The sequence below is a fragment of the Cyanistes caeruleus genome, chromosome 27 (assembly GCF_971803275.1).
Source record: "Cyanistes caeruleus chromosome 27, bCyaCae1.hap1.1, whole genome shotgun sequence".
In the NCBI taxonomy this organism is placed as follows: Eukaryota; Metazoa; Chordata; class Aves; order Passeriformes; family Paridae; genus Cyanistes; species Cyanistes caeruleus.
In genome coordinates, this window is record NC_141727.1 from 5,640,642 (window position 1) to 5,662,519 (window position 21,878).

General features: G+C 44.9%; 2 protein-coding genes across 2 annotated transcripts in view; both read right to left on the reverse strand.

The window, feature by feature from the left end:
- The window catches only part of MAP3K3 (mitogen-activated protein kinase kinase kinase 3), a 30,682-nt gene extending 29,804 nt beyond the window's left edge, over positions 1 to 878 (reverse strand). Inside the window, exon 1 of the mRNA XM_086864156.1 lies at positions 671 to 878. Within this exon, the coding sequence (XP_086720282.1) occupies positions 671 to 674 (4 nt within the window). The 5' untranslated portion in view covers positions 675 to 878. The remainder of the gene's footprint in view (positions 1 to 670) is intronic.
- A 4,945-nt stretch (positions 879 to 5,823) lies between these two features.
- On the reverse strand, positions 5,824 to 21,601 carry DCAF7 (DDB1 and CUL4 associated factor 7). Its single transcript, XM_023942634.2, has 7 exons — positions 20,878 to 21,601; positions 14,481 to 14,639; positions 14,055 to 14,166; positions 12,917 to 13,035; positions 12,175 to 12,384; positions 11,481 to 11,598; positions 5,824 to 10,970 (listed from the first exon to the last, which is right to left on the reverse strand). The coding sequence occupies exons 1-7, from the start codon at positions 21,013 to 21,015 to the stop codon at positions 10,798 to 10,800; spliced, it is 1,029 nt and encodes a 342-aa protein (XP_023798402.1). The 5' UTR covers positions 21,016 to 21,601; the 3' UTR covers positions 5,824 to 10,797.
- Between the last annotated feature and the right edge of the window lie 277 nt (positions 21,602 to 21,878).

A 21,878-nucleotide genomic window follows, 5' to 3' on the forward strand; every position in this document is an offset into this window, starting at 1 on the left:
TAGCACCTCTCTTTAAGCTAAAAAAGGAATTAGTAAACACAAGACCTCCTCCATAAGCAGCTCTTTATACAGGACATGCAGTCCAAATCCAAATTAATTTGAATTAATCAGTTAAATTCAGTCATGGAAACTCCTCATAACAACGTTTTCCACTTGGAAAAGAGTTCTTCCAACTCCTTTGCTTGTTTTTATATGTTACTGTCTGGGTAAGGATGGCAAATGAGAACTCGGGGGGAACTCCATAAAGGAAAATCTATTTTGATGGACTCCCAAGCTTCACTTAATACCAAAAATTTCTCCAATTAAGCTGGAGCACAACAATTCCCATCTCAAGAAGAGCCAACTTCTCCTGGAAGCTGAAAGAGCCCCCTGAGCTCAGCCCGAGCCGCTGATCCCCGCCGGCTCTGTCGGGCCAACTTTAGTAAAAGCCCGGGGCACCGCACGTTCCCCGTAAAGCGGTTTTTACCATGTTCACCAAACCCGTCAAAGTTCGCCGTTTCCCCGGGGCCCGCCCGTGGAGCCCCCGGGCCGCGCAGCCCCAGCGCCCCCAACAGCGGCCCGGCCGAACCCCCGCTCCCCGGCCCGGCCGGGCCCCGCCGCCCCCTGCCCGCCCGGCGCCCCCGGCCCGTGACACGGCCCCGGTTCGCGGGGTTTTACCGCCGCTCCTCACCCATGGCTGCGGGCGGCGGCCCCGCTCACGGCGGGCGCTGCGGGACGGCGCTGTCACCGCCGCGGCTCCATGGCGGCCGGGCCGAGGGGGAGGGCTCAGAGCCGCCGCCGCCACATTCCCAGGCCCCGCGCCGCCGCCTCCTCCCGGCGGCCGCGCTCCGGGAGCCCGGGCGGGGGTGGGAGCGGCGCGGGCGCTGCGGGCGCGTCCCGGTGCCCCCGGTCCGTGCGGGCCGGCCCCGCCGCCGCGGCCCGCAAAACAAACCGCTCGGCGGCCGCCGCGCACCCGCCGCCTGCTGCCAATCACAGCGGCAGCCGCCGCCGCCCGCCAATCAGCGCCGCCGGGGCGCCCACCCGACGGCGCTGCCGGCCAATGGGCGCGCGAGCTACCGCGCCGCTCGCCCCGCCTCCCCGAGGAGCCGGCTGTCAATCACGGGGGCCCCTTGCGCCGCGGAACAGCCACGCCCCCCACGCTGCAGGAGGCGGGGAAGAGCAGAGCGCCACGCCCCCACCACTGTCAATCAAAGTGACGGATGGCAGCGCGGCCCCGCCCACCGGCCGGGAGCGGGAGCGGGTCTGGGAAGAGCAGAAAGGGAAAATGGAGTTTTGTCCCTCTGCCTGTGCTGTATCTGCAGTAAAACACCTCTGGGAGTCAATGCACAGGGCGCATAAGAAGAAATGTTCCCTTAAAATTAACTAATTATAATAAAAAATTATGCTAGGTTGTGTCTGATGCAACTGCTGGGTAACTCCGTTCACACTCCACCGTGTGCTGCTGAGATCATCCCATCCAAGCCAGAATTCTACTCTCAATCGTGATTGCTTGGGCTTGGAAGGGACCTTAAAGATCATCTCATTCCATGCTCTGCCACGGGGTGTGTTTAGATCAAATCAAACCTTTAAAAGCAACATGGAGCCGGCTCTTTCCCGGCTTCTGTGTCCCTTGCATCTGCAGGATGGTATTTTCATCGTGTCTCTTCCACATAAGGAACAGCAGAAGGGGTTTGTTATTTAAAAAGGAGCCCATCTCCAGTTCCCTGCCGTGGCCAGGGCCACCCTGCTGCTGGGAAACACACCTCGAGCAGATGTTTCAGCTGCTGCTTTTCAGTCTGGCCAATGTCTGGCAGCAAGTTCAGTGTTCTGGGAGTGGCTTTTTACTGATTTTGGAACCACTTTTTGTCAGACTTTTCACAGCTTCACGATGGCTCATCACTATTGTTTATCAACCACTAAATCTCAGTTTCCTCACTAATTTCCAATAAAACACTCTTGGTATCCTCCACAGACTTCTCCTTGTCCATAAATTTACATCCTTGTACTCTCTGCCTGCTACATTTCATCTCATCTCTATTTCTCACTCTTCAGTCATCCAATCTCCAAGATACTCCAGTTCCCTCATGTTATTGAAGCCTCCCACTTTTGTTCATCACCAAATTTGATTTTAATGCTCGCTCTTTTTGCCAGGATCGTCATAAAAAGGCTTTTCTAGGAGAGGGAAGAGCCCATGCCATGCCCTGGCAGAAATTTAGTATCAATTCCCCACTGCACCAGCCCTGATTTCAAACCATTCCATCATCACCTCACCATTTGTTATTTTTGCCTATCTTGCAGTTCCTACATGTTTGCATACAAAATTCTCAGTTGAAATCCTGCTAAATGAGAATGATTCCATGTCCTTTGTGTAGAAACTCCGTTTACTGAGTCCCAAAGATATTAGACCGGTGAGTGGCAGCTTGTGACAGGAGCCAGGAGCTCCTGGCAGATGGTAGGAGACACCCACCCTGGTGGAACTCGCTCTTCCCTTCCCCAACTGCCCAGGGTGTCTGGATTTCACTGAAGCTTTCCCCCACCCCTTTCCCAAATTGAAAATAGAATGATTTGTCCTTAACAGCTCATCACTTCACCCACCTGTCAAGTCTAATGTGTAAACCAACAGTTTTATCTCTTGATTTGTGGTTTCCCCATTTTACAGACATTCTCACATCACTATCTACATGCAAGTGCCATCAGGACTTTTTTTGACCACTACAGACCCTTGCACCTTTTTTTTTTTTCCCCCCCAACAAGCTGGTAAGTCCTTCCTGAACTGGAATCCAATTGCTACCAAAATAAGTGCCCCATTTTTGTGAAACTTGAGAAAAAAAAAAAAAAGAATAATTCCTTTCTGACTTATTCTGAGTACTTAATACTGTACTGGTATTGTGCATAAACACAGAATCTCAGAATTATTTGGGTTGGAAGGACCTTAAAGCCCACCCAGAGCCACCCTAGCCATGGCAGGGACAGCTCCTACTGTCCCAGGCTGCTCCAGCCCCAATGTCCAGCCTGGCCTTGGGCACTGCCAGGGATCCAGGGGCAGCCCCAGCTGCTCTGGGCACCTGTGCCAGGGCCTGCCCACCCTGCCAGGGAACAATTCCTGCCCAGTATCCCATCTAATCCTTCTCTCTATCAGCCTGAACCCAGTTCTCCTTGTCCTGCCATTCCAATTCCTGATGATGATCAGGTTATTTGTTTTACACCAGCTGATACTCTGTGGTTTTCCACACTGATTGCCAACATCCTTCCAAAGCTGCAGCTTCTCAGCAGAGAAACTTCACTCCTGCAAACAGCAACTGCAGAACATACTTAATTCTTGAATTTATTCAGATTGGCTGATGCCATTTAATGTAAAATGATCAGTAAAGATACTGATAGAGACTCTCCAGGAGTTACTATGTTTCCAGTCAAGCCATTTGTTGTTATAAGGCCTGTCACGTAGCGTCAAATAAGAAAAGGAAGTGTAATCCCTATTTTAGGGACTTAAGGGCATCACAGAGAGAGAGATAGTGACTTGTTAAAAGTTACACAGGAAGTCTGGAGAGGACTTTTGGGATTTAACTCCTGGCATCTTTTCCTAGTATCTTAATCACTATGCCATCATCTTGTTTTCTATTTTGGTAGTATTTCCATTTTCTGAAGCATACCTTACTCAAAGAACCCCTTTTCCTTGCTATCAGATGTACTATTTCTTCTTTCCTTCCTGCTTCCCTTCTTGTTTAGGTAGACACATCCTCCCTGGGGAGCAGAGCAGGCTCCAGGCTGAGCCTTGTCTCATGCCAAAACTTCCTTATTCTACATCTTGGACCTCACAGCCACAGAAGGGTGTGAGGAGGAGAAACCCTGTAAACAGAAGCAGAGAATCCTTGAATGGTTTGGGTTGGAAGGACCTTGAAGCTCGTACGTGCCATCCCCTGCCATGGCAGGGACACCTCCCACTGTCCCAGGCTGCTCCAAGCCCTGTCCAGCCTGGCCTTGGGCACTGCCAAGGATGGGGTAACCAGTTTTCAGAGGATGCATTGAAAGGGTTCTACACTGTCTTCTGCCGATGTAAGAGTAAGTAATCTCACTAATTGCACCAATCCAAAAATTTCTTGTTGCGTTCTCAGCTTTGAAAACAAAGGGAATTCAACACTATCATTATTATCCACCTCTAGGACAGCATGGCAGGATACATATAGGCCCAAATGTATCTCTCCCCCAGCAGAAGACATGAATCATGTGAAACTCCTGCAAAACACGCCTGCAACAGCCTTTCTCAGCTGGGAGGAGCAGCTGTGCCCCCGTGCCCGTCCTGCTGCCGAGGGCTGGGCCCGGCTGCCAACAGCAACCCAGCAGAGGGAGCTCTGAAGCCGGGTAAAAACCAGATCTGCTCTGCCTTTGGAATGGCAAAATTACAGAAGGAAGGGGAGGAAGAACGTTAAAAATATTATGTGCTTTTAGATCATTACTTCCTCTGAGCTGACAGTCTGGACTGTTTCTAGAACACCATGAATGAGAAAGCTCAAAATTAAATGCTTCTTCCAGTCAGATTATTCTCCCAGAATAATCTCAGAGACCACTTTTTCTCTACAGCTATTGCTGTGCATTGTGTCACCATGGAGGTTTTCTTTCAAGTATTTTCAAGCCATTTACTGATTGCTGATTAATTATGTGCTTTTCATTTACAGCTGGTCACAGAGCACAACAGCTGTGCCAGATGTTGGCTGTTCCGTAATATTTACGAAAGGCAGAACTCCGCTTGTCTTTTTTTCTACCTATGTTCCTCTACACCATTTTATGGCACTTGTTTTGCCACACTGACAGGCAACCTGCTTCGCCCATTACCCACCATCCACAACTTTTTGCACCGCTCCAATTTGCACAAGCTGCCTCCTTCCACTGTAGAGGTACCTCAGAAAGTTTCTCTGGGGCAAAGCACAGATCCAGGGGGAAAAACAATCTATGAGGATGCAAATACATTTCAAGGGTAAAAGACAAACAATTCTTAGAAAACAGGTATTTTTTCTGAGCAGGGGTTACTAACACAAACTCCATATATAGCTTAAAAACCACTGCAGCATCTTTGCAGGCAACTCCACTGCATCATGAAGCTTAATAAGCTTTTATTTCAAAGCCAGTACACAAAGAATTAGAAAGAAATCCAGCTGTTTAGTTGAAATAGATTTAATCTAAATACTTAAGAAGTCATTGGTCCTGCTTGCCAAGGCCTAAGGTACAAATTTCCAAGCTCTTCCACTCTATTCCCATCTTGGTCCCAGTTCCAGACACAACAGCAGTGACCAAGCGTGTGGAAAAAGCACCCTTTAAGAGAGGTTACCCTACCCAGGAGAGACTTAAAGCTACAGAAGTACCCGATTGCTTTATTTTCACTTTGCCTGTATTCAAAACCCCTCAGAGACTAATTATTTGAATTCTAAAAAAAATCCCTTTTCCCCTTATCTTAAAAACAAAACCACAGAGCAGATAATTCCCATTTGTTGCAGGGGACAAGCAAAGCATTGGAAAACATGAACAGAAACAACACTGGAATACAGGGACCCCACAGCAAGCTTTTTAAGAAACCAAATATTTAATGTACAGCTGCTTTAACCATTCTGTTGGAGTTATGTCATGACTGGGCTCCTAATAATGTAATTATCTGGGGAAACTTGAGTAGGTGGAATTATTAAGTTTGTTTGGGTATTTGTAGGATGACGGATCAATAAACTTCACCAACTTTGAAGAGACAAGGCAAAGCAATCTTCTCTTACAGCAACAAACTCCACACAGAAGAAATGAAGCTCATTTGTAGCTCCCTGCTCCCCCCCAGGTTTCCACTCATCACACAGTGAACTGCAGTCAATCTACAAATGTTCCGTTTTTATTACAAAGTATGAAAGGCAGAAAATACTGTACCTAATACACAGGAGGCCGAAACTTAGAAAGAAGGTTAAAAAATCTGAATAAAACTACATAGGAAGCAGGAAATAGCATAAAAGGATGCAACATTCCACTTTTAAGCGAGTTCAGAAAATTGCCTTAAAATTTACAGAGTTTCAACAATATGGTTCCATGACTCAGGTGTTAAAATCCATTGTAACAAATCCTTTTAAATTTTCTCCATAAAAATAAAGGAATATAGGGACACTGCAGTTATCCATGTCAACAATATGTGTCTGTTGAATAGCAGGATACTGGGATTCCTCTAGGACAGAAGTTGCAGGTGGAGAAAAGGACAGAAGTAAAATTACTATTGCTTTAACATACTCTAGTGAGAACAAGAAGTCAGGAATCTCATATGGATGTTTGTACAATCATGCTACAAAGATTACACCTTCAGAAAATTACCACAATGGGACTGTGAATGGGAAGAGCAGAAGGGAAAACACACCTAAAAGTAGTATCTCCTACTTGGCTACTGGTAACAAAAATGCTTCGGCGCAACAGATTTAAATTACACTTTACATTGCTAGCAACCCAAGGGTTAAAAAAATTCCTTTTTAAATAGTAGATTTCATAATTCCTATTTCCCAAGTTGTCAAAAAAAGCAACATACCTTTTTCCAGCTGCACTGGGACTCTGCCCTGCCCTGGTTCTTGCCTTTCTGCCTTGCTAAGATCCCACAGACCCATCCTCAGGACTAAGAGGGGGCTGGAGTTGCACATGTTGGACATGGAAAGCAAACTCCAAAGGATGGGAACTGGACCATGGGTTTACAGCTGTACATGGCCACAATATCTTGTCAGGAAATAGCTCTTTTTCTTATCTTTGTTAGATTTCCTGAAAAGAAACAAATTAGATGGAAGCCACCGAGATAATTTTAATTATTTTTATGTCTATTGAAATTCTTGCTTGCTGCTGAGTTATCAGAGGCTGCACAAAAGGCTACCGAGGTCCTTGGCAGACACAGTTGTCACTTGAAACAGGCAGCAGCAACTCTCACAAGTGCCTTTGCATCCTGGTGTCTGCCATGAATCACCAGATGAGCCTTCAGTGACTGGTATTTATCTGCATTTTTAATTACTGTTCTTTTTACTGCTGGCAAAAGGTGCTGATTGGAAGTTCTGGAGAACTTTTCTTCCAGAAAACAAACTGAGTCAGGGGCATCCTGAACTCTCCTCAATACCCTCAAGAATGAAACATTTCTGACTCTCCTTGGGTAAGAAGGGAAAGTACAGCTGCATCACAAAGTGCTCTTTAAGTGCCACATACAATTAATTCCCTGGATTCTCTGCAAAGATCAAGAGAAACTGGGACAGAGTTGGCAGTACCTTGCTCATTGCTTTCCATGTCCACAGAACAGTAAGTACAGGCTTGCTCTGGAGTATTGGTCAGAGCAGAAAGCAGGAAACACATTTTAGAGAGACTTTGTGTTACCTGACAGGGTAGCAGCAAGCACTTGAGGTGGTAGAAGCACTTTGCTAAGAGCAGTGGGAAAACTCAACCCTTTAGTACTTTGATGGGACTGAAACTGTGCAGTGCTGAGCCCAGAGCTTGCCTGTGCTGCTGTCCCTTCCTTCCAGTGGGTCTGGATAGTGTTAAACATCACTAACAAGCTGGCCAGCTTCGTTTAAACAGAACATAACAACCAAACAATAGTTCAGTCTCCTGAATTAATCAAATGGAGAAGTGATACAGAACTACCTAGCTCAGAAGTATTTCTGTCCCAGAAATCATGCTGGCCTGTACCAACAACAAATGTTTTTCTGCTTTGTTTATCTCACCTGTGTTTGCTCTTCCCTTAATGTTACTTGCCACTCAAAAAACATGCAAGCAGTTGCTCTGCATCCTCTGCTTGTGCGGTAAGCACCAAACAATGGAAATTGAATATCCAAGTATTTATTTTCATGAACTTTGGAGAAAAAGAATGCTTATGGGGGCTTTACACCAAACAAAACTGAATGTCAAGCAGAGGAAATGTCATAAAGCTGTATATTTTAATTCACAGGCTCCAGTGATAAGTGTCAGGGTTTGTTTTACCTTGCAGATGAACCTGGCCCACCAAGCAGAGCATTCCCTCCCTGTCACTGGGTGAACAGCTGCTGGCAAAAGGGCACCAAAGTATTTCCCTTCCTTGTCTACACAGAAGTGCCATTTGCACTACAGAACATCTCACCCATGAGGATTTTCATGTCTTTTCACTCATTAACCTTTCAAGTGACATCTTTGAAGTTATTTTAAGTATCATTTCCCTGCACCAAAACACTCTCTAGTGATTTATAATGTAATTTCATGTGAAGAATGACAATGGATTATGCCCAAAGCAATATGTTGTAGATCCAGAAGGTATCCCAACTGGCTAAAAAACAGGATATAGGCTTTATTTAGAATCCACTGGAGCCTCCAAGATTCCTTCACTTGTTTTTGATGCGCTTGGAATAAGTACACAAATAATTCCACAAATAGACTTCAAGCAGTTTCATGGATGAAAGAACTGGCACTGGATCTTCTTCAGGTCTCTAACAGGAGTGTTTTCCAGCAGAAGCAGAATCTACCTGGCTCTTCAGACTAGGAGTCCCTTCATACAAGCTCTCTTCTCATCACTGTAGCATTCATCTTTGACTCATGCAACAGGAATTAACTTTGAAGCAAAAAGGGGGCATGGAAAGTACTAACATTGCAGGTAGTTCCCTCTTAGTAACAGCATGTTTTTGCCTGCCATTTGTAATTAAACAGAGCATGACAAGCCTGGGAATGCATTTCAGATGACTCCTAAAGCAGTAAATGCCATTAGCCGCTCCTGCTAAGAAAACCCCAATTTTCACTTCATTCTATGTAAGTTTTTTCCAGTTTCAGATGAAGTGCTATTGTAAAAAGTGGTAACAAATTGTTTGGCTAACACTGCTGACATCTAGCTAAAGCCTGTCTGTGGAACACACTACTCTCAGTACTGCTGCTAATAAGAAAAGTTTACCTTCAAGTCAAATCAAGCTTTGTCAGAAATCCCACAACAGAACAGAGTGTCATTGACAAAACATCAGCTGAACAGTGCTAGTCTCTTGGTTCTCTGCTGTCAAAAGGAGCAATGGAATACAGCTGTCCCTAATGAATTCCTATCAAATTCCTGAGGCAATGCTTTTCTGAGCTCCACGGTGAGAAGCAGCCTGAAGAAGAGTACTTCTCTATGTCCAGAATGACAAAACTTCTGTTCTGTATTTGACAGTGTTCTCAGTGTCAGCTTCACTGTTCCACAGCAATTGCTTTCCTAACTTGCCTTTCCTGCACAAACTGACAAGATGCAACTTTGCCAGTGTCCTATTTATAATCTGCCTCTAGTTGCAGGTAAATACTCATTAGGTGGAAAGAATTTTGATGGTTTCTGACATTCATATGGAAACTGGGCTGCACACCCTTCCAGACCAGCTCTGGCTGTCATGTCTTCATCAGAGAGCACTGCAGAGCTTTCAGTACAGGACCTGCCTTACAGTAAGACCTCAACAAATATTTTTATCTTGCCTATTCCACTCAGCCTCCATTGAACAGTATTATTTTAGAGTGATCCACTATTCCAAACAGAAACCCTCTGGCACATCCCCCAGAGTCAGTAGGACGACAAACGCCAAACCTTGGCCTCAATGGCAGTTTCTTTCCTTCTAAATCCTCCTTTGTGCATTGCATCAGGGATCAATTTCTTCCAAAAAAAACCAGCTTTCTTTTGGATAGCAGACCAGCTTTTCTGACTTGTCTTGTTCATCCAACAAGACCTAGCAGTACAAAGCAAATACACTTCACAAAAAGACTACTTTGCACTCCCTTCAAGACCTCCCAGAAACACAAGCCAAACACAACCTCCGAAGCATAGCCTAACCACCAAATCTTCCTCATATTATTTGCCAATCAAGCAAGTTACAAAGTGTGACACCATTTTATTTTGATTTAGATGAGGTATGTCTTCCGAGGGGAAATCATTTGATTGGAAGTGTCAATCCCAAGCCCATTACAGATACATTTTTTCAGGAGCTGTTTACCTCCTGGGAGCTCACATCATGCACGGATCTTCTTTCTCAACTGGTCACCGCTCTGCTTGCTAACACGACTGCAGGATACATACAAACTCAGACAGAATTTAAAAATAATACCTACCATAGTAACAACTGCCTTGAGCATCAGAAAAGTGTAAAGAAATTGTGCAACATGTACTTGTACTTCACAGCACCAGAAAATTCTGCCCAGGTCACCAGATACAGGGAGCCAAGGCAACAGCTAATTCTGGCAGGCCTTTACTGCCAGGGAGCCTGCAGTGTTACTGTGGTTTGTATCCATGAACAGGTCCTGCTTTGGACATACGGAAGTGGATCACATATCAAAAGTAAGAATTAGGGAGAAAAACCTTACTCAATAGAAAGTTAGCCCAATATATAAAAAACATACAAACGTTTAAACAGTTTAGAGACAGCAACAACAGGAATGATAAAGATTCCTGCCAAGGTGGCTGTTAACATCGTCTTTTTCCCCCCACCTTGTTTTGCACCTGCATCTAATAAACTGGTGGATGTGCTGCCTCAGCTGGCTGACAAACACATGGACATATGCAGCAACTTAAAAGCCTGCAAGCGTATTAATACAGTCAACAAACAAATATACAGAACTTTTACTGAGAGAAAAAGAATTTCACAAGAAAACCAGAACCCAGAAGGTCCAAGAGGCTCAGCACATCTCTGCATTTTAAAGTCTTGAGAGACAGGAGACCCCTGCCATCCATTCTTGTAACAGTTTCTTGTAACAGTAGATGCAAAGCAACAACAGATACTGGCCACTTGACTGGTGGTGTTCTTACTTTAGAGGGGAGGGGGAATGACACAGCCCTGCCTCACTGTGCATGAAGCAGCAAAGTTAGACTCTGAGGATCTCCAGGCAGTTGTTGTAGCAGATGGCTATCCAGTCTGGCTGGGTGGATGCCCACTGTACATTGTTGATCTCTCCCTCGGCTGTGTAGGCCAGGATGGGGTCCTCAATGGCACGAGGCATTTGCTGGATGTCCCAGATGAGAGCCTGGTGATCATCCGCTGCACACAGACAAGAAAGGCAAGTACAGAGTGTAACAGTATCTCCATAAGTGCCTACTGCAGGCCTATAGCATAAGGAGCCAGGTAAGAGATGGCTGTTCCACTCCTGATCCATATTCAAGCCAGATACAACACAACCGAGCTCCAACAAAAGAAACTTGGATCATTATACATTATCCAAGACAGAGCTGATAAACAAATGACCAGTGGAACCCATAACAGTAAAAAATGTTTTAAGAACTGGATTGCATAAAAGCTAAGGAGCATTAAAATTACAGGAGCTTAGCCAGAGTCGATGCACAGTTTGGGTACTGGGCTCACCACTTCCACACAATAAACTCTAGTAGGTGTGTATTTCTGTAACATTTTAGGAAAGTCACTAAGAAAGGGCTTCTAAATTGCAAATATTCTTTAGCAAAAGGCAGGCAGAGAACTGCATAAACTTTAGGATGAGGAGGATTTTGCAAATGCAGTGGAAGACCGTGAGATTCCCCTGTAGGTCACACTTACCCGCTGTACAGATGTGGCAGGAAGAGTGAGGTGCCCAGGCAATTCCATTTACACACGCTCTGTGGTTGTTTAACCTGGCAACAGGGGTGCAGGGAACTCTGACATCCAGAATTACAACCTACAGAGATAAAAACCAGCTACATTAATAAACTGAATTTTAAAAAATTAATTTATTCAAAATACAAAATATTTTGAGGTAAGGTTATAAACATGGCTCTTTCCTTAAGGATGTGGCTGGCAAGCAAGCCCTGTTCCTGAAGAACAGCTTCCAGCTGGTCAGTGTGTCATGTGTCTCAAAAGAAGTCAGACCTCACAGGGGGCTCCTGAGTTAAGCCACAGTGGCAAACAAATTGTGCTTCCTTGAAGCAGCCTTGGTAACAAACTAAAAGTGGCCTGGGAAAGAACAAGGTGACTAAAACACCTGCAATTAAGATTTTATGTGAAAATTATGTGAGCCCAGCTGTTCACAGGCTCCTCTTAAAAATCAGCTGAAATATATACAAGCCATAAAGCTTGAGTTTATAATGCCAAAGTCATGTCTTTAGCTCCTTAGTGCACTGAGAACTAGCCCTTAATCATACTTCAGGCCCTGCCACCGCCCCCTTACCTTAAATACCTGGGTATAAATTAGTATCAAGCCACCTCCCCCAGGAAATGCCCATCAGCACCTTGGGCAGAGGAGCTGCTGCCCTACCTCCATGCCATCCATGGCCATTGTGGCCAGGTAGTTGGGGTCCTGCTTGTTCCAGCAGAGCCGCAGCAGCGGGTGGTGCTGGGGGTCCTCGTAGATGATGGTGCTGTGCTCCAGGTGGCGCAGGTCGAACATCCTCACCGAGCCGTCCGCACCCACCGACGCAAACATGTCCCTGCCCCCGCCCGCGCGGCTGAAGGCGATGTCGTACACCTGTCCAGGGACAGCACAGGGACAGGGACCGCATGTCACACGGCCTCTCAAGCCTCCGTGCTCCCTGCAGCTGCTCCGTTATTACACTTTCCAAAAGGAGGAAAGACATGCTCATGTAATTACAGTGTCACTCACTGAAACTAAAACGATTTCCCAGACTCGGGGTTTTTTACATTAGTTGTTGAAAAGTAAAATGTTAAATTGAAAGAATTTTGCAAGCTGTTTAATGCCTTTGATATGAAGCTGATTTCAAGTCTAATTTGATGTTTTGCCTCATTTTTCTACAATATTCCGGAGCACAATCTGTTCTTAAGTCAAGAGTCTATGATAAGGTAAAAAAATTGTTTCAATAGCCAACAATATTTAAGTATTCAATATTGTATATAATCTTCAAAAAACTGTATACAAAATACATAAACTATCTTTTTGAATCATTAAATTGTTCAAGAAAAAAAGGAGGAAAATGGAGAAGCTCTGTTCCTTTTCTACTGTTTTAAAAAGATGCAATGCAAACAATCAAAACCCCCATCACCTCTTTGTCATGTGCAATAAGCTGGGTCTTCACGTGGCCAGACACCAAATTTACTCTTCCCAGAACCTGTCCTGTCTCCAGACCCCAAATAGTGCAGGTTGTGTCAATACTAGAGGTACCTGAAACAAAACCACTTCTATTAGCAAAATTAATACTGTCACAAATGATTTAATCACTTCCTGGGTTAATGTAACATCCCCCAACACCTACAGATCAAAACAGCCATAAGAGCAGCATAAAACTAAAATCAAGAATGTCAAACAGCCAGCAGTCTTCCATGCATTTAAATGACCCAAACCTTTAGGCTGCAGAAATAGCCTTCCACATAGGAATAAAGTGCAAATAGCTCATGTCTGCTTCAATCTATTCAGAAGCCTGATGTAACTCTGAGATCAACTTTCCCATCCTGTACATCTCTCATGCATGCCAAACCCCAAATTCAATCTGTGTTTTGATGGTGTGTTATTATTAATTGATTGCTGCTGTGGGCTGAAGGTGGGGTTAGCAGTAAAGCTCTTAAGAGATAAGACATGTAACACACAAAAAATAAATCATGTAGTAAATAATTACTATGACATATTATCACTGTTAATCTCCGAGCAAATCCCTCTGACATAAATGGCTGTTCTCTTCTGGGAGACAAACCTCTGCATCAGCCATCCTGGATTCACAATTTATCCTGTTGGCTATAATTAAACCTTAAGTCTTCAGCCCCCTCCTCCAACTGAATTAAGCACTCTTGGCTCTCCTCCTGCTGCTGAAATGGCTTCACAAAACACACAGCCCAGTGCACAGTTTTATATCACTCCAGAACATTCTGAAGTCACAGAGCTATGCACATCCTTACTCAGCACTGCCAAAACAGCTCACCAGGCCTGAAGGCCAAGACTCCCTATCCCCAGATGTCCCTAGTCCAACCTGAGTGACTCATTTTGCACTGGACAGGGCACCTTTCAATGAAAAAAAAAAAGTTTTTATTTTTTAATGTAAAACAACAGCAGTTTCTACGATGCAGCAGTCTGTGGTTAATTATCAGATGAACCAGTGGACATGCAATGACACAGCAGCAGTTACAGCCTAGACTTCATTAGACTAAATTCAAAAATGTACCAAAAACATAACATTTTGTCAGTCTCACCTAACAGGTAAGGATCCACTTCATTCCAGTCAAATGATGTCAGTGGAGCACAGAAATCTGAGTTCTTGTTGTTGTTCAGCAAACACTCCAACCGGGTCTCAGTTTCACCCACCTTTAGGGAAAATTAAGTATCTGACTTAAAAAACAACGTCACCTGACTTGTTCCACTGGCACAAAACATTAGGAGCTAATCCCAGGTTTCTTTTCTCCCAGCTTTACATCCTAAAGCTCTGAAAAACACAGCCACCACCTCCATTTTCAATAAGCTGATGAAAACAGCAATTGCCATGATAATTCTGCTTCTCTTACAGTCCTCATATAGTCATATTATTGCAGTGAAGAAAATCTTGTCTGGAGTAGAAAAGGGATCAATATATAACACAATTCAAGTCACGCTTCCTCTTTTCCTAGGGAGGATTTACTCACTCTCCACACTCGCAGGTAGTCACCACTGGTGGCCAACAGGTCTGGGTAAACTCCCTTGGTGTCCGGGATCCACATCAGCTTTGTGGTGGGGTAGGGGTGATCAAAGGTGTTCCTGCAAATGAATTCTGAGCTCTCTTCATCCAAACCAACAAGCTGCACCTATGAGAAACCATATTTAAAAGAAAGCATTTTATCAAAGTACTGATTTCTAATGACAGCATTAATACTGTGTTTCAGGACATTTTCTGTCACCTCAAGGACAACATGAAAGGATCATCACGTCAGTGAAATGAGAAATCATCAAAGCACTGCTGTGGCGTATAAGGGAAGTATCCATAATCACCACATTGATTTGAAGAGATGATCCCAAATGAACTGAAATCTAATCCCAAAGGATTACAGACCACCCTTCCCTTTTCCACACTGCAAAGCCCAGTTTAAATCACAGGCCTAAACTACACAAGCACTATTCCAATTCATCCTTAACTGAACTGATGCTGACAATGTCATCTTCAGAGTGCAAAAGAAGCTGTAGTTTGCACAAGTAAAGTGCGTATTATGGAATTTTATGCCATAACCCTGCAGACTGTGATGGATCATGTCAGGTAGTTGGCAAGCTTTTTCGGCTCCACATGACTCAGTATCTTCTGTCACAAGTGCATGAAAAACTTATAAATTAATCTCATCAGAGGAGAAAAAAAGTAAAACAGAATTCAAACTTTAAATAAAAATAAATATTGGGGAGCTAAAATGGTTACATAATTATTCAAGTGTTTTGTGTGAACAGACTAAGAAAGCAGGTCTGCTGAAAGATTCTAGGTAAGAGAGTTCCAAATTAGAATTTTTGCACGGTGATGTGTCAGGGAGAAAGGCTAAACTTGCCTCATTGTGAGAATGATGCAAAACAGAGCAAAGAAGAAACTCTCTCCACACAACCTGGTCATGACAACACCTGAAGTAATGCTTTAAGTCCCAGACATGATCTTTTCAGAAAAATATGGACATGTCAGAAAGTGTGAAGAGAACAAAAGATGCTGGGAGGACTTGTTTAACCTGCAGTAACTACAGGACCTAAACAGGATGAAAGTCCCACTGTGAAATACTGCTCAAACACAAACATTATGGGGACAGCTCACTACAATTAGACTGTAAGCTGCTCACAGTAGGAACTTCCTCGTACTTTCCACACAACAACTTCCTCCTGGGAATAGTAGCTTAATGGACATTTTCTAAATGTTTATCTGAAATACTAAATTTATGCTTATCCTGGGATAAGCAATTTGTCTAATAAACTATACATTTTGACTAGATGGAAAATCTATCATATTTTTCCCCCATAACAGAAAACAAACAAATACTTCAGTGGATCTTAAAATCAAATTGATTTGCAGTTTTATGAACTCATTTAGAGATTCTCTTAAATGCAAACCTTGCCCCCTGACAATGAGAACTTCCATCCTTTCCATCCCATAACAAACACTAAAAGATGCAGCCAAGTATGCTTCCAAAAACTGAAATACAGCGTGTCTTGCTCTCTCTTTATTACAAGTACTCATTATCCTTTACACTCTAGTATAAATCAGTCAAAAATCTCCCAGACTTCTGAACTGATTGAGATAGTTTTCTAACTCCTTTAGGGATCAGAAATACCAAGCAGATTTTACGAAGGAAGCAAATTGTCCCTGGTGAGAGAAAATTTTGTAGCAAGGTTAGGATCAGAAGACAAATGAACTCTAATCATTTCTCCTTTGCTTACGTTGTTTTCTAACTCAACATGAGCTAATCCTACACAAAGCAATTAACACCCTCATCACCAGAAGAAATCTCAAACAGCAAAGGATCCCCTTTTACTGGTGCTAATATAAATACTCTTGCACTGCATACTCACATCTGACCCCTCCTCAGACCTTAAGATGAAGCAATTCAGCAATGCAGTATCTCTGATCTTTGACGTGTTGAGGTGCAGGCCGGGTTAGAGAACAGAATGAATGATGATCAGCTGGCAGGAGCTGCGGGAGGAGGCCCTGCTCTGCCGGGAGGCTGGAGCAATGCTGGGGAAATTCTCCTCTTCCCAAGCTCTGCATATTCAGAGCTGGGACTCTTCAGACCCAATCACACACAGACATTACAGAACCCCTCTACTCATCCTTTTCTGCAAGCTGAACACGAGGGGCTGGAACATGAAATTATTTCTAGGATGCTGATTATACCAGAGCCCTGACTCTCCCTTCTGCAAGCAAGGCAAGAATGCTGCTGCACAAAGGAGTGCCTGAGGTATACCCCACATAACACAGAGGTAATGCCTATGGGAAAGTACCTGTCAGTCTGGGTACAATTTGAATCATTCTACATCTGCCTGTAAGTTTTCCAGTGAGAAAATGAGGATCAGTATGTTCAGTCTCAACTAGTTTTGTGATTATGCTATGACAGTAGCTAGGAATGCTAAATATTTGTTTCTCCTACACTTCAAGATAAGAAAATCAACATCTAATTTTAGCATATTATAATCCAAGCACTTATCAACATAAAGCATAATTGCAACAGTGCATGTCAGTAAAGAAGTGGCTTTAATCAGCATTCCTTAACTTCTAAAAAAATCCCATCTCCAACTTGATCCAGAAGAATCAGACAGAACTAAATGATACAGAATTTGTAACAGCTTCTTTTTCTTACATGGTTGGAGGAACATGAAGTAAGTTCACAGTAGTTTGAAAACCCCCAAAATGACAACCCTTTAATCTAATTAGTAACTACCCAAAATGACATTTCACAATTATTTTAGGGTCATGTACAATCAGAAAGATGTCACTGCACCAATTAATCTCCAGCATTCAATCAATTTTTCTTTGCAGTGCTAGATCTCACAGAACAAATGACTTTCTGGCAGAAGAACTGCCCTGAACGCTCCCCAGCTGAGGCACTGCTTGGGAGGAGGTGGAAATATAGGAAACAGCTGGTCAGAACCTGTCCAATCTGCTCCAGTGATGGAGCGAGCTGTGTACAGCACAGCCTCTACTGTCTCCTAAACTGGATTCCAGTTTTGTCTTGCAGATAGATCTCAAAAATCAGCCTTTCCTACTGTTCTCCACAGATCACTCCTGATCCATGAAGCTACAGCCAGGAGCATGTGCAGCGTTTTAAATAGTAACACCTATGAACACCGTTCCCTCCCATCATGACACTGATCCATGAGGGATTACAGTGGCTGACTGCAGTTTCCCAATCCAAGAAGTTTAGGGAACACCACCACAAATTATTTAATTCCTCTAACCAGAGCAAAGCTTCTGTCTTCTTGTAGCAGTGATTTGATCAATGAAGGTGTACAAGCTGAAACAAAACTCACTGGGGTTCAAACAGGTCTTGGCAAGCAGCTTCAGTGTGTGCCACAGAGCCCATTAATGTGATGGCTGACAGGGTTAGAGGTCATTGGGAATTGGGGATCACAGTTAATTAGGGTTTGGCAACCAAGAGGTTTGAGTTCCCCATAAAAGAAAGGTGTAAACAGACAGTTCATGTAACCTGTAGTACTTCAAATGCCGTTACTTTCTACAGAAACAGAAAATCAGAGACAAATGAAACAAAATCTCTCACTCCCCTTATTCCCTCCCAGTGAACACTTCTGCAACAAACACTTGGGCATTGAGTCTTTTTAAAGAAATTCTAAATGAGTAATAAGGAAAAGGTATAGTCACTTATTTGGTTGGACCTTAAGCAAGCTACACTGTTCCAGACCGTTTTTGTTACTATGGCAGAAAGACAGTTATTTGGAAGAAACCACTGCAATATGAGGAACAGAAATGTTACTGGGACCTTGTCAGAAACATCTTAAAAAGAGAGAGCAAAGAGAAAGCCAAAATGAAAATCAGTTTTCATTATTCTTTTAATTAGTGCTAACTGTACCTATAAGCATGTTTTGATGACAGAAGCTGCAATATAAAACATCTAAACCATGAAGGACAAATTATATGCAGGACAAAACTTCACACGTACTCTGTAAAAAATCTTACATTTCTGTTAATGTCAGAAGTCAGGCTACAAACCCCACTGCTCCAGGCCCTTTGCTGGACAATATCAATATTTATTGGGAGCTTCTGTTTATTCCCTTTGTTCCTTTGGTTATACTACGTACAGGGACAGGAACTGGAAGAGTTTACAACTAGTGTGCAGGTAGCATAGTTTTACAGAACCTGTCCAAGAGTTTCCAATTTGAAGCATGGAACTATGCCCTGAATGTTTCACCATCCTCTAAAGGGCTCAGCACAGCTGAGAGAGTCATAGTAAGGCACCATTAAAACAGCACAGACAAAACACCACTCCCAAGAGTATTCTGGTCCCCAAAGTAAAGGAGAAAACATCAATACTTTAAGCAATAGCAACACTTGAAATTAGCCAAGACAGCTCTCTGTTAACCATATTCCTACAAAAAGCACCAAACAAGAAAACAAAAATAGAAAAAAAATCACTCTGAAATATCAGAGACATCTTCAGCAAATTAAGGTTACATTTCACTGCATTGATTGTGCAGGTTTAATTTTTAATCAAACATCACCTTTATTTCTATAGCAGCAGGATCATCCAGACTTTTCTCATTCTCACACAATTAGTTTCCAGCTCTTTACACCACACACATCTCATAGCATGTGGTGCTTACATGGACTGAAGTTGACAGAATCGTTATTCCTGGAGCTCACAGGTCAAGAGAAGCCCTGGGTAATATTTACAGACTATGGTAATTTACATAGTCCTACATGATTTCTGTCTGCAACAACTCTGAGTGTAAAGCATAGAAGAGAAGAGTTGGCTCAGTGGCTTTACACTGGAAGCTTGAACTAGAAACAGATCTGACCATCCTGTAATGGAGAGCAACCCCAGGGAATGCTCCAGAATTAAAGAGGTATAGGCAACATAAATGTATAGCCCATTATTAACCAACTGTGCCACCTCTAAACAACAACAGCTAGCAGATTTGCTATTTTACCTTCTCAGAGTACAGACTACGGAAATTTTTCCAAGTTGGTCTTGAAACAAATTGGAAGTTTTCAAGCTCAGGCCCTGCCCGTCCCCAGCAGCATTCCCAGAAGCACAACACTCTCCAGGAAAAGGAGACAACTCACACAGTTGGCTGAACTACAACGTGCTCAGCAAAGCCCATGTCTAGGACTGCTGCAATGGCAGTGATCTAACCACTCTAAGAGATGTCACACCCTTGCAAAGAGCCCCATCCCCAACACCAACTTTCTGACAGTATTTTCCACAATCTCCATTAAACACCTTGACAAGGCTACAAAACTATATGCTATAAACCATGCTCTACTGGCAAACAGTTTCAGTTTCACAGAAATTTCAGGATGCTCTATAACTTCATCCATCTCCTTATCTCTCTTCTATTTCTATGTAATTCATTATACCAGACCAGCACCTTGAAGGCTGTTCAGAAGTGACTGCACGTGTGTTCTGAGATGAACACATAGTCTCTATTACCAGTACGACATTCTTCACTTACACTCTGCAGGGAAACACTGAAGATACAATCTCATGCCTCATTACACATTTTTTCTCAGGGAAAAGTACTGAGGAATCACTGAGAGTGGTTTATATACTTATGAAAAAAGTTATCATACAGAGGTCCTCCACAGCAAGAAAGTACAATGAGAACAGCACCTTTCCAACACAGTCTCAGACACCCTGTACATCACAGAATTGCTAGGGTTGGAAGGGAACTCTCGAGATCATCCAGCCCAATCCCCCTTTCCAGGCAGGGTCACCTGGAGTAGGTGACACAAGGACATGTCCAGGTGGGTTTGGAATGTCACCAGAAAGGGAGACTCCACAAGTTGCTTGACCAGCCTGTTACACTGCTCTGCCACCCTCCACGGAAAGAAGTTCGTACTCATATTGAAGTGGAACTTCTTTATATCTATATGCATATATATGTACAAACTTCAGCCCTGGCCACGAACACTCTTTTGCATTGACCAACAAGCCAGATATGCTCAAGTCGGGGGCATTTGTTTTATTCCTATCATTTGTTTTATTTCTATAGCAGCAGCATCCAGACTCACACTCATACCTTTGGTTTCCAGCTTTTTACCCCATGGAGAACTCACAGCACGTGGTCCTTACGTGACTGAAGTCAACACAATCGTTTTTTCCAAAGCTCAGAGGTCACGAGAAGCCCTGCAGCAGCGATATCCCAAAACCAGCAGCACGCAGGGCTCTTCTCCTCACCTCCGGGCTCGCTAGAAGGAGAGCAGCCTGGAACGGGGGGGCACCTGATGGCTTTGCACAGATCCGGGCGTCCGGGACAGGCAGGCAGGCGCCCCTCGCCCTCCCCAAGCCCAGGATGAGGCGGGCCAACCCTTGTTCTGCCCCAGTCCCTGTGCCCACCGCTGCCCACCTTGTTGTTGTACTCCTCTACGAAGCTCCCCAGCGCCAGGCGGAACCGCTTGTCGGGCCGGACGCTCCAGTTCATGGCGTACACGGTCCAGGGCGCCTCATATTTATAGATCTCCTTCCGCTTCCCGTGCAGCGACATAGCTGGGCCGGGGGGGCCGCGGAGCTGGCCCAGGGAGCCTGCGGCGGGGAGGCGAAGCGGGCCGGGGGGGAGGCTCAGCGCGGCCCCCGGGACGGGGAGCGGAGGAGGCACGGCACGGCCCCCTGTGTGTCGGCGAGCGGGGAAGGCTCAGCTCGGCTCTCGGGGCGGCGGGGGAGATTCGGCTCGGGCCCCGGGGCTGCGACAGGGGGCGGGGAACGGGGAGGCCCCGGCTCAGCCCCCGGTCCCAGCCCAGTCCCGGCGGCGGCAGCGGCGCTGAGGCCGTTTGGGACTCGGCCTCTCACACAACGGGAACGGAAGCCACGCGGGAGGCCCCGCCCAGTGCGCGCGGGTTGGGTGTCGTGGCTGTCATTTAGAGCGCCGGCTGTCTATTGGTTACTCTGTCTGTGCGCTCGGCCCGCTTCGCTTTCCTATTGCTCGTTCTGCCCTTCACTCCGAACGGCCGCTCGCGCTCCGGGGTAACCTCGGGCTGCGCTCGGCCCCGCCCAGCAGGGCGCAGTTACTCCTATTGGCTACCTGGGGTCGCAGTGACTGGAGGCGGGACCTTGAGCTCTTACCGGTGTTCGATTGGCTGGAAGCGATGTCAGTCACGGCAGCCCGAGGCGGGTGGGGACACTTCGGGTGCATGGGGGTGCTTCCGGTTCTAGTCCCGCCTCGGCCGAGTGGCGGATGGGCCGGGCTTGTCTGTAATTAACGGGTTAATTATAGTGTTTATTTTTGGAAGCAGCACTGGGGAGTGCTCAGCGCCTTACGGGGGAAGGGGTGCAGCTGGCTCCCTAGGGAACTCCTTGCTGTGTCCGGCATCCCACTGGAGGGTGACTGGCTCCCGTGCTGGGGCTCCGGGC

Bases quoted from the DNA above. Each gene is read 5' to 3' on its own strand.
- DCAF7 (XM_023942634.2), bottom strand. From the start codon at position 21,015: ATGTCGCTGCACGGGAAGCGGAAGGAGATCTATAAATATGAGGCGCCC. The intron at 14,167-14,480 runs GTGAGTAAATCC...TTTTCCCTAAAG, and splicing joins ACTACCTGCGAGTGTGGAGA to GTGGGTGAAACTGAGACCCG. The intron at 13,036-14,054 runs GTGAGACTGACA...GTTTTGTTTCAG, and splicing joins AGTGGATCCTTACCTGTTAG to GTACCTCTAGTATTGACACA.